The sequence below is a fragment of the Pollicipes pollicipes genome, unplaced genomic scaffold (assembly GCF_011947565.3).
Source record: "Pollicipes pollicipes isolate AB1234 unplaced genomic scaffold, Ppol_2.1 Scaffold_1600;HRSCAF=1878_pilon_pilon_pilon, whole genome shotgun sequence".
Taxonomy (NCBI): domain Eukaryota; kingdom Metazoa; phylum Arthropoda; class Thecostraca; order Pollicipedomorpha; family Pollicipedidae; genus Pollicipes; species Pollicipes pollicipes.
The window spans coordinates 11,911,661-11,924,992 of NW_023595962.1; the positions used below are offsets into that span (position 1 = coordinate 11,911,661).

The 13,332-nt window shown below is 49.8% G+C and overlaps 1 protein-coding gene across 1 annotated transcript in view; it reads left to right on the plus strand.

The window, feature by feature from the left end:
- Positions 1-13,332, plus strand: part of LOC119103506 (trichohyalin-like) — a 59,268-nt gene that overhangs the window by 10,138 nt on the left and 35,798 nt on the right. Inside the window, exons 3-4 of the mRNA XM_037227116.1 lie at positions 3,086-3,301; positions 7,071-7,238. Coding sequence (XP_037083011.1) covers positions 3,086-3,301; positions 7,071-7,238 — 384 coding nt within the window. The remainder of the gene's footprint in view (positions 1-3,085; positions 3,302-7,070; positions 7,239-13,332) is intronic.

Here is a 13,332-nt window from a genome sequence, read left to right on the forward strand (position 1 = left end):
TCCATTGTTCCACAGCGCAATTTTGTACCATTGGCTGCGCAGGGTACTTGACAGTGCTCTTACCAAGCTTGGACAACAATATCAATGGAGGCGACTTCACAGGCGGAATAAACACTTCGATGCTCGTATGGAAGGGGTGACCGGATGGTTTGATTTCTTATTTTGAGAGACTTACTAGCATTAGTATGGAAAAGACGTTTACAAATTGTTGGGTAGGCATTTCAAGAGATGCTAGACCATGTTACTTATTGCTTTTTTAACGCTGAATAGTACCGGGTGGGCACCGAGTGGGTGCAACAGATTACGAATGGGTAACTGATAGCTGTTAGTAAATCTCAAAGGGTATACGGTGGCTGAAATCATAACCCAATGGGTAGCGGGTGGGTCGGGGGACAGCAAGTTTTATCGGAGAAGACCTCTAAATGCCAATACACCGGAATGCATTTGTTCAGATGTTAGCACAGAACCACCCTGTCTGTGCGAGTCGAAAGATTGGAGTTTGCGGGTATATAAGCAGTTTGGTTTTAGGTTCCTGCAGTGTGAGCAAAGCTGCTAGTTTCTTACGGGGACAGAAAATCCGCGTGATTCGCCTGGCAAATCTTGTACACAAAAACCTTGCCGAGCGGAAATGGAAAATAAAGTTGACTTGGCGCGTTGCGCACATGCAGGGTAACTCCGATTGAGTGCAGTTGATAGCAAACACTTATTGTAGTGGATGTCATGCTTCTAACGGAAGTAACAGTGGAAGTTTTCCTGTCGATGTGTATGGCGATGTATGTGTAATGCATGCAACTATCTGCATCCCAAGCTGTTGTCAATGGAATCGAGCACATTGGAGACGATTTAGAAGTGACAATTCGACTTCTTATGTGGAAGTCACAGTTGACACACGATATATTCGTCTTGAAGGGATTCAGCAAGAAGTCCAAACGAATGCGTAGGAGTCGGGGTTGATTTCCCTAGGTGGTACCAGCCACCTGTCTGGGTGATTGGCACAATTCTGCGCTCTCATAACAGACAGAGGAAGTGGCGGTATCCTAGGGCGATACTCAGTGGTTCAATGTCACCCAAGCAGGCCAGCAATGGCGGCAGCCTTCAGAGGTTGCAGCGATGCCCGGTATAAAGGCCAGCAGTGCCGCCACCGACGCACAGTCATCCTCTGCTCCACCACCAATCATGAACAAGGTGAGCCCGGTGGTGTTGGTGTTCAAGGGGCCGGCTGAAATCTGACGATTTAGATAGGTGGAACTGTAATGTTTAGATGGTTGCTTGCTGACTGCACTAGTTGTGGGAATCATTAGTTCTGTTTGTATCGGACATTATGCATTGTATGCGTTTTGCTATCATTTGGTTATGCAATGGATTAAAGGTGTTGGCAAGCAAATTTAATGGACACATCACCAAGGTGCTTCTGGGCCTGCCCAAAATGTGTTGTAATTCAATTTATCATGCAAAAAGCAAACATCACCTTGTAAACCTGATGTCGCCGCTGCTCAGCCGCGAAACAAGCGAAGTTCTTTTCTTATTTACACCCTCAGAACCCCAGATTAGCACGTCCACCTTTCGATTCCAAGCGATGTGAACGTCAGAATTGCTCATTTCATCACAAAAGCTGTTAAACATGACACAAAAATTATTTTGAAATGTTTTGGTTTATCCCATGAATGCACACCTTTCAGCGCATGAAAAAGAGAAACGTGGAATGTTTATATTTTACTGAGATGTACGTAAACAGTTTTGGTTTCCTGGCAACACTGTGTACTGCTTGGCTGTCTGGTGTGTCTCCAGCTCTCGCCATCTCACTATCGTTCCGCTGTTGTTTGCAGTTTTTCGTCGTGCTCTCGCTGGCCGTGGTGGCCGTGGCGGCCACCTCTGATGCGGACCTGGATCAGGACGAGTCCATCGCCGTAGCCAGCTACGCCGCCCCCGCCTACGGTGGAAGTTACAGCTACGCCGCTCCCGCCTACGGCTACAGCCGTAGCTATGCTGCTCCCGCCTACGGTGTGGGCTACGGCAGCGGCTACGGTCTGGGCTACGGACGCAGCTACGGTCTGGGATTTCGCAGCGGCTACGGTCTCGGCTATGGACGCAGCTACGGCTACAGCAACGGCTATGGTCTCGGATATGGTGGTTACGGCTACGGCAAAGCCGGCTATGGTCTCCGCTATGGCTCTTACGGCTACGGCAATGCCGGCTATGGTCTCGGCTACGGCCGCCGCTCTTACGGTTACGCTGCGCCGTCTTACGGATACGGCCGTAGCTACAGCTACTCTGCTCCTGCCTACTATGGCGGCTACAGCAGCTACCACTAAAGAACCCAGCGCGAGCAACGAAAGTGAAACTTGACCACTCTCATGATTGTGACTTAGGTTTGGAGGATTTACCTGACTAGCGAACCGTATGTTTTGAGTTGTCAGGTCTGAATACAAGCTATTGATTGTTTTTATCATGCCGTTTTTTCCAACTCGCACTTGGTTCTGCCTTGAGAGGTATAAGTATGAGGAGGAAAGTATGCAAGAAGATTAAGAGAGAGATAGAATAATAAGTATCAAAGCTGCAATGTCCCAAAGCTCTGGAAAGACAAATGCTTAATAGTTCTAATTTACATAGCAAAATGCACCATGGAGCCACACGTACCGTGCTGTATTGTTTTTCTGTAGCTATTTATTTCGTCTCTTTATGTCTGTGGGCGCCACCAACTCAACTGCATCGGATTAAAACACTTGTGTCATGTTTGGCCTAAAGACGCCGTCATCACTTAATACTTTTTCAAGCGGTGGATTGCCGAAGAGATTGAAGCAGATGTTTTCTCAACGGATATATCCACGTATTCGCAGGGGCTAAAATGTCATTTTGTGTCTGCTTTCGAATATCACGTAAAGTTCATATTCGGCTACCCTCCATTTGTCCGAGTTGGGAATAAGTTCCAGTTTTTCGTCGTGCTCTCGCTGGCCGTGGTGGCCGTGGCGGCCGCCTCTGATGCGGACCTGGACCAGGACGAGTCCATCGCCGTGGCCAGCTACGCCGCCCCCGCCTACGGTGGAGGTTACAGCTACGTCGCTCCTGCCTACGGCTACACCCGTAGCTACACTGCCCCCGCATACGGTCTGGGTTACGGCAGCGGCTACGGTCTGGGCTACGCCAACGGGTACGGTCTTGGATACCGCAGCGGCTACGGTCTCGGCTATGGACGCAGCTACGGTTACAGCAACGGCTTTGGTCTCGGATATGGCTCATACGGCTACGGCAATGCCGGCTATGGTTTCGGCTACGGCCGCCACTCTTACGGTTACGCCGCGCCGTCTTACGGATACGGCCGTAGCTACAGCTACTCTGCTCCTGCCTACTATGGCGGCTACAGCAGCTACCACTAAAGAAGCCAGCGCGAGCAGAGAAAGTGAAACTTGAGTATTCCCATGATTGTGACTTAGCAGTGAAGGATTTACCTGACTAGCGAGCCGCATGGTTTGAGTTGTCAAGTCTGAATATACACAATCGATTGTTTTTATCATGTGTGTTTCAACTTGGGCTTAGCTTCACCTTGGGAAGAATAAATGTGGGGAGGAAAGTATGAAAGAAGATTAGGAGAAAAATGGGTGGATAAGTAAGAAAGCTGCGAAGTTCCAAAACGCTCGTTTAAGAACGACGACCCTCCAGAGGCATGCCAGTGACACTATTAATACGAGCATGGTAGCACATGCACATGTGACGGAAAAAGCAACACGATGATCACGTGTCTTGCCTATAGAACTCATTCTCTAGCATACATGACTTACTTATTGTTTTCTAACGGCTACAAACTCTTCCACCTTAGTATGGGACGCTTTGGGCCCTATGCAGTAAATAATGTCGTCAGGCTGGAGAGCAAGCTAGACGGAAAGAGACGTTTAACTTGGCTAACCTAGGGACTTTGGAAGATATTCCTCAAGCCTGGAGCAAAGTGCAACCGCATCGCAAGTGCAAGTGCAAGCCCAGGCAACCGCTGGGCAGCTGCAACGGGACAACTACGTGTACCTACTGATCGCGGAGAATCTAAACCGCTCGGCTCTGAACGAAGCAACCATCCAGCTGGCGAGAATTCTAACCGCTGGAAGCAAGTTTTCCGCACCCGGGGACTGTAACGCCAGCTGCCTGAATTTGTCATCCACGTCCGGCGGCGATGATGATGATGATGATGATGATGATGATGATGGTGATGATGATAATGATCGATGCGTCGACACGTCAGGTCGGCCTGAGAGATGCCCCCACTGTGGACAGCCCCAACGCGGAACGGCGGTGCGCTCTGTGCCACATTATGGGCGATGTCTGCTGTTTCTGTCATGGAGGTGATGGTCAATCGCCAGCGGTCTGCGTAGATGTGCAATGCAGTACCTACCCAGGCGGAGCCGCCTTCGATCGCCACAAAAGTTAGTACTTTAAACCGGTGTGATCTTTCGAAAGGGTGCTTCTATCGACTTTATTCGGTCTTTTAAGGCCTATTTGGTAAGGATGTGGCATTCAAAGCCCATCACGATGTAGCATCGAGCAGGCTGGAGGCGGAGACGTAGTGCATCCTCTCAGTCAAGACTGGAGAGTATCGTCCGGAAGAACCCATCCTCGCCGGAGCTACGTGGTGAAACAATAACGGTCGTTACCTATCTTATCTATGATAACATCATTGAAACGCCCTGATGAGAGGTGTGTAATGCACTGGTGTGCAGCACATATAGCCTACGGCGTGATTTGGTCCGTCTGTCACGATCTACCCACGATGAGAGGTATGCAACGCACTGATGCGCAGTATATATAGCCGGCGGCGTGATTTGGTCCTTCTGTCACGATCTACCCATGATGAGAGGTATGTAACGCACTGATGTGCAGTGTATATAGCCTACGGCGTGATTTGGTCCTTCTGTCACGATCTACCCATGATGAGAGGTATGTAACGCGCTGATGTGCAGTATATATAGCGGGCGGCGTGATTTGGTTCTTCTGTCACGATCTACCCATGATGAGAGGTATGTAACGCACTGACGTGCAGTATATATAGCCGACGGCGTGATTTGGTTATCCTGTCACGATCTACCCAGAGATGCCATTTTGAGCGAGCTTGGTACCATTACTTGGTTTATAAACTATGACCTCTATCACACCATGGCCCTTCTTGCCAGGGTGGGGCAAGTGACGCAATATAGCCTCAGCCACTAAGTGCATCGAAAAGCCTTAATGACGACGAACTTTACCACGCAGCAGTTTTTATTTCAGTAGCTTACCAAGCTCAGCAGTTTGCAAGCACACACAGGGCTAAATGAACAGTAGACCGGCTCATTGACTCATGCTACTTGCGCGAGCGTTCGCTGAGAGGTCAGTGGTAACGGCGGGTTTTTGTTGGGTTGGGGCCCTGCCAGTTATTACTAGCACTCTTGTGTTACTGAACTCTTTCGGTTCAGGTGAGTAAAGCAGCGGCGCACACAGGGTAACGTCATTGGCCATGTAATGTTTAAATTTTGTAGAAACCGTGATGCGTTTTAGCGTGCTGTCCTCACGTGCGACATCGCCATCAGGTCACTGATATCAAATCGCGACTTTTCCGACATCCCGCGGTGGGGTGCCTGCGTGCGCCTCCGGTCACATATCCTGATATAGAGCGCTGAGACTCCACACACACAGACACACACGCGGGCGCTGCCGTCGGCGGTGTGTCGGCGACGTCAGGCGGCTCCGGTGGCGCGATGGAAACTCTCACGGTGAGGTCAAGAGCGCCGCGGTCAGCTGACGCCCGGTCCCACGTCATCATGTGACGTCATTGCGGGGACCACCGCACGGGGCATCAATGGTGCTGGAAAGAGGATGGTGATCCTTTGTAGCAAGCGAGACATTAAAGCCTCGCCATATGATGTCAGAAGAAATCGGAATATCAGTGCTAAAGGCGTGCTTGTGGTTTGAATAACTTCCATTTCTTGCCTGACAATGCATTAGATGAGAATGAAATTTTATGAAGTTGGAAGGGGGATGACTGGCACAGTTTGTCTGCATTGACTGCATCACAAATTTAACGTTCGCATTTTGGTTATTACCACTCTGTCGATAATTTATGATCATTTCGTAGGCACTTGCTACCAGTTTTTCATATCAAGAACTGAATTAGCTTTTCCTAACAAAACCATTAAGCCGCGATCCTGGAGATCTCAGTTGCTGCCCTGTTGGGATAGAGACTGTTTGTATTGCTTTCCCCGTGATAGACTACTGGCACTGTCATCTCGTGCTGAAAACTCGCGCTCATCTCTCGTGCTGAAAGCTTTCGGTGATAACCGCGCGTAGGACTGGTAGAAATATTCGCCTGCGCTAAACTTAGCCATGGCTTTGGGATGTTAAAGGTAATGTTTCACATTGATATAAGGGTTTTGAATTGAAATAGTCAACTTGAAGACATTTTGGTGCTGTTCACAATCTTAGCCCTCTTAAGACCTAAGCTCCTCTAATTTCCGAGCTATAGGTATATATATATATATATATATATATATATATATATATATATATATATATATATAGGGGCTATAGGTATATCGGGGAGAGCATTTCAAAGTCACCTTAGCATTCATGACATCATAATAACACCGTTCAAATCCTGCTATGACCAAAAAATATGATTACTGAGGCGTTCATACTTAACATTCTTAAGTAGGATTTCCAGATATAATGGCCGTTATTTGGCTCTAAAACAGTGTTGTGCAAGGTATGATGACGCGATCAGACCATGACACACTGAGCAGCAAAGTTCTAAACGGAGAATTATGCTGGGCAGTCTTTTTCACTAAAAAAGTGCAATTACACCAGTATTTAAAAGTTAGTCTATTTTATCATATGTGATGCTTGTTTCAATATCTTTATATGGGAACATTTCGCTTAACATAGCAACGCCATCACGTTCTCGTCTTCATCAATTGACACCCTGCCCTGCATATTTTCTCCCAGTTGGTCTGCTTGTCGGCGTTAGCAGCATCGACCTCTCTTCCGGTCACGAGGTCGGATCACGAAGCTGGAGGGTCTGCATCTGAAAGCGGAGGCTATGTTTCCGGCGACGGCAGGTACTCCGGCCTCAGCGCGGTGCAGACGAAGGTGGGGGGCAGTGGCTTCGGCTACTACGTCCGCCAGGAACAGCAGGGTGACGACCCGGGCCACGGGCACAGCTTCTGGCGGAGCTCGCTGTACGTGTCTGAGGACGGTGACCCAGCCTGGGAGTGGTCCGGCCTCAGGTCGGGTCAGGGGCGGCACGGGACACCGGGCGGTGGGCCTGACACTGGCCCACTGGGGGCGCTCGGCTACGGCGACTTGGACCGAAATGTGCCTGGTGCGCGGTTTGGGGACGAACTAGGGCGGCATTACTCGTTCGGTGACCAAGTTGTGCCTGGTGTGGGAGCTGGGGATGAGCAAGAGTGGGATCACTCGTTCGGCGACCAAGTTATGCCTGGTGTGGGAGCTGGGGATGAGCAAGAGTGGGATCACTCGTTCGGTGACCAAGTTGTGCCTGGTGTGGGAGCCAGCGACGAGCTAGGGCGGCACCACTCGTTCGGTAACCAAGGTGTGCCTGGTGCAGGGGCTGGGGACGAGCAAGAATGGGATCACTCGTTTGGTGACCAAGTTGTGTCTGGTGTGGGAGCTGGGGATGAGCAAGAGTGGGATCACTCGTTTGATGACCAAGTTGTGCCTGGTGTGGGAGCTGGGGACGGACAAGGGTGGAGTCACTCGTTCGGTGACCAAGTTGTGCCTGGTGTGGGAGCTGGGGATGAGCAAAAGTGGGATCACTCGTTTGATGACCAAGTGGTGCCTGGTGCGGGGGCTGAGGATGAGCAAGAGTGGAGTCACTCGCTCGGTGACGAGCTTGGCTCTGCTTCTCAAGGCAAGGATGGCTTTGTCCCAGGGCACACGGCAGTGGGACTTGATGGGGACAAGGGACCAAACGAGTCCCTCACGCCACACAAGCTACACAGCGGTGGTGAACAGCGCGATCCCAGTATTGGAGGTGCCTCTGTCATCAAGCCTGGCCCTGAGTCTGCCACTAAACTTGACCCTGGGTCCAAATCCTGCGGCGGTCACGGAGAGAGAAAATGCCACCTGCCGAAGTCAGCTGGCCATGAGCACGATACCACACACGTCACTCGCACGTACGACGATCACGTCACCCACAGTCACAGCCACAGTAATATTCACAGTCATAGTCGCGGTAGCGATGCCGATGGTAAACACCACGGCCCGCAGGACATCTCAAGCGATGGACGTGGCCCCGCCCCCAGAGGCATCCGCGGCCCTCGCCCACCGGGGGTGGTGGCGTTCCAGGCGCGTCCGGCGCCAGACTGGGGACACTCCCTACTGAGGGTGCTGGTCCCCAACGGACGGGCGAGCCTCGGGCTGCTTGTACGGAGAGGTTGAGGACGTTTTGTGCGGGAGCCCTGGAGTGGGACGGGAGGGCGCCCATCGTTATTGTAGTTTTGGAAGGTGTGACCAAATGAGGTGTTATGAGACGTTAATAAATCTACTTGGTACTGGTGATCTTTGTACGCACGTTTCATATCATCATCACCACCATCATCATTACCATCATCACCATCATGGGCATGATCATGATGCCGATCATCATCATCATATGTAGTCCTAATGACCGAATTGGACCGGACGTGATCACGTGGCACGGGCGAGAATGAACCACTTTCACCAGACGGGAGTCCCGGCGCGGGCGGCATTCAGCGCATGCTTACCTCTAAACTGGTGGTGCTGTTAAAACGGAGGACGATTTCGTCATTACATGCTTAAAAGTGTCATTCAAAATAAAATGTAGTTAAAAAGGAAGGAATCTATATGCAATGAAATGGCAGCTTGCAATGATGCCTCAACATCGAATTTCTTGCACATGAAGCATCTCGTCAAACAAACTCATATTCCCACCGCTAATTCCGCATTTTGCTAAAATCGCAAAAGTCATCACGGAACCAAGAAGGAAAGACAACCACTTTTATCAGCATGACACATGTCAAACGGCGTTTAATAGTCTTCGAGAAACTCTTTTCAAAGCTCCTGTGCTGGCTCACCCAGGCCACTGAAAACCGTTAAAACTTTACCCAGATGCATTACACCACGGCATTACTGCTCCCCTCGTGCAAGACACGGAACAAGGCGAAAGAGTGGGGGGGGGGGGGGGGTAGGGGTCCAATATCTCTCACATCGATTGAATGTCACACAACAACGGTGCCCCGTTACGAAAAAAAGAAACCTACGCGGTTGTGTACGACATACAGAAACATAGACACTACCTTCATGGCTCAAGATTCACTGCTATGACGAGTTACAACCCCTAAAACAGCTCTTTTGCTCTTTACCAGTGATATGAGAAATAAAGGATCCAACGCTGGGCCATCATTCTCGACGAATATCTTTGCGATGTCCAGCACACATATTTAGCGAGCAGAATATTTTTGCTGACAGACTCCCACGTCTCGGACCATCTCCAAGCGTGAGTATTATAGACTCCGACCAGACACGCAGGGCGCTGCAGGACTACAAGCAAAGATGTGCCTAGGAGAGGGTACGTGACCGAAAAAACTCTCTAGAATTTCCGTTACACAATCCCGAGGATCAATCAACTGTTCAAGAAAGTTTCCGGATGGCCAGATGCTTCGTGATAATCATGCGAATGAGAGGCATCCCGAATTAGGTGACATCTCCGTCCAGCATAGGTCTTGAACGGCATGGCGCTCCCTGTTACGAACACTCAAAAGTGCGCACCATTGCCTGGCTCACAGGTCGTTATTCCCCCGATTGTTGAAACCCTCCCATCGACTAAACCCATCAAGGGTATTTGGTGGTCATCTCGTTATCGATATCTCGTTATCGTTATCTCGTTTTCGACGAAAGCTTATCGACAAAAGCTTAGAAGAGAGCGACTCTCTCTGTAAAGCATAAAGGCTTTAAAACACACTTTCAAAATTATTGCAATATACAATTCAGGACCATTGGTGCAAAACTATAGTTACGATCGGTACATCATCACTCGTCAGCCCTGCTCAGAGGGACAAGGATTTGAATGTCCCCGCTATTTTTCGGCTTATCGAAGAGCACAAAAAGATAGCACAAATTTGAGTCCATATTTCGTGATGTATGGTTGGGAAGTAGCTATGCCCATGGACACTTCTCTGTCCAAAATTTGTTAAGGACATGAGTATGTCCCAGGAATGCTAGAATTATTCGTCTCTCTTATCATCAAGTTAAGTGTTATCTGACCTTAAGCCACGAAAAAAACAAATTTTACAGCGATCGAAGGCAAAGACGGTGAAGCACCAAGTGGCGACATACTGTATTCTAGACATCCCTCGGTTGTTGTGAGCTCGTCATCAAAGTTTTAGTACGTGCTGTTTGTGCAGCAGCGCAGTCTGCCGTTTTTTTAAACACATGCTGTCAACACATATTAACATCGTGTACAATGATATAGCAAAACTGCTCGAAAGACAAAAAGAAATGCTATTGGCGGTGTAAGTCTTCACTGTAGGAACGTCAGAGAAATCACGGTTCTCGATACAGAAGCGCCACCTATAACCTTTGATGTAGTCTGGTCCGCTAGGTGTCAGCACAAAGCGATCCGCCAAGGGCGTGATCCAGCTGCTCTTTTCTCATGTTGACATCAATCTCGCTTTGTCAATGAGCAAAAGCATTTCGGCATAATACAGTGGAAAATAATGTCATGCGTGAGTAACAAACACACGCCGTACAGCATTTTGCCTGCAAGAAGGATTTACCTATGTGCAAAATAGAAGCGGATCCAGGGGGACGGGTCATGAAACCCTTTTGGCCCCCAAAGGTCCATAGGCTCCGAAGGGGTCCAAATACGGCCGAACATCTACAGTGTTTCAACACAAAACTCGACAAAATTGGACGTGTTTGGGTTTCCTGACGACCAAGAGCAGTCGCAAGCGGAAGTAAAGGGCCCGCGAGTAGACAAGAGTAATTCTTCACTGATTGCGAGGGGCGTGATTGGGAGATTTTAAGGTTGATGATGCTTTGCAGTGGCCATATGCCATTTGCATATGGTCAGTGGGTTTGGGTCCCTTTTGCGGCTCATTATGCTGTCCAGAGGCCTTACGCTGTTGCCCGGGCCCTATATGTCCACTCCCGGGTCAATCTAGCCGCCAAGGAGCATTTCACGGTGCCCTCGATCTCTCTGCATTTTCTCGCATTGCCCTGCGCTGCTGTTGAGAAACTGTCCGCTTGCACACCTGGGTGCTCCTGATCGGTCAGGTTTTCCCCCGACAGATTCTTCCCACTCGCCCGAAAGGGCGGATGGGAAGAGTCTGTCCGTCACGATGACTCAGTTGGTTGGAGCGCCTGCTTTCCGGTTCTCCCACCCGTGGCGGAGTGGGTTCCAGTCCCTTCCGGTGCTTGCTATCTGCCCTCGACAGGTATGGCCTGCGGCCGCGATAAGGGTTAGATGACGTCAGAGGTCAGGACGGACCGTGCCGAGCGTTGCGGTGTGTATTCGCCACCAAATTCTGCCATTGACGTGGAATTGCACGATCGGATGGTAGGGTCAGGGCTTACACAACAAGCACTGCTTAGGGTGGGCTCTGATCCCATGAATCCCCTCATTCAAGTGGCTCAGATTTAATCTTCAAAAAGACTTTCGGGGTCCCAAATGATGTAGTACATTCGGTTGCTCAAGGACGCTTCATATTAGTCTCGGGCTCTTCTCACTTGCTCGGGGGGGCTTTGTACTGTTGCTGCGGCCAATGTAAGGTGAGTAACCGAGCCACTCGATGATCAGGGGCCCTCTACATTGATCTAGGGTTATTTTCCCTATTTCCTTACTTGATGGGACCCTTCACGCCTACCGGGGTCCTTTCTGTTAACCTGCCCGGGCACTTTTGATCTCACAGGAGTCTTACAATATTTTACATTGGTCTCCAGTAATTTTCCTTTGCTCAGAGGACCTTGTGTTCTGACCGGGGTCCTACAGGTCAATATGCCGGAGCACTGCCGATCATGCAGTGGCCCATCACGTTGGTCTCCGGTTATTCTCGCCTGCTCTGAGAACCCCATACTTGCTGACGGGATCCTCTTTGCTGGCCTCCCGCGGCACCCACGACTTCCGACACCACTCAGGCTCCGTTCCTATTGGCCTTGGTGCTTTCGCTCAGAGCAACAGTCGGATGTACGGCGATGAATTCTTACGCGTAATTGTCGAACGTAATTTTACGTGCCACTGACGGCACGTGCGTCATTTTCCTTGGCCATTGAGTGTTTGGCACCTATTACACTTCTGCATCACGCTTTTAATACATTTTGAAAGTCAGGATGCTTTGCACTCCTTTATAAGAAGGGATAAACTTTGCATTGGTCATCAGCCATCAGCTGATCAACCAGCTGGCTAGACATAAATAAGCTAGGAATCAAGTTCGGGCTTGATTTTGATGGTATTTAGCAGCCAAGCCAGCCTTCTTTGCAGCAGACATCTCGCCACGCTCGCCACTCACCGATGATGCATGGCCACGGGGTATCAGGCCGTGTAAGATCAAAGTGCATTGAAATGGCTCGCCGCTTCGGGCTATCTCGTGCGTCATCATGCTCGCCGGTAAGTTCTACGCCATCGATTTGCCGGTCACATACATCTGCTACTAAGCACGGGCTCCCGTCCGATCGCCAATTCTGAACATGACTCAACCAATCAGCGCGCGTCTAAGTGCGTCTACCGTCTTCCGCGCCTGGAATACTCCCGCCCGCTCAGCATTGCCTGAAGATTGTATTCCAACCTTAGAAGCGCCGCCGGTAGATCTGTGACGTCACAACAGCTGGCGCAGTGGCAGTCGGGAGGAAGGCCGGGAATGCTGCGCGCGGGCTGCATCGTGCGGTCGGGGGATTGCAGCTGTGCTATCCGGCCCTGATAGTTTATGACTTTCATGGCGGCAAACGTTTGCGGCGCCAGCTGCTACTGTGCGGTTTTAATCGACGTTGAGTATGAAAATGATCACGTAGGTGGGCGACTAGGTCCTTATAGCCATTACAAGATCGGTGTAATAACTGAGGTTGGTCAATGCCGCCATAAAAAGGCTTGTATTTGACATTTTCAGATTACGAAAGAAACGTCCTGAAAAAGGGAAGTTTTCTTCCACTCTCCATGCTTTCTTGTGGCCTCAATATTATCTGTGATATCAAATAAATATAAATGGACAAATGGATGAACATAAATGGACGTGACGTCGTGGTGTCGCGACATAAGGACGTGACTGATTTTTCGTCGGTTTCTGAGCACAAGACATGTGCTGAGACACGTTTTGTTCTGAGTAAAGCATGCTAATTAACTGTTAT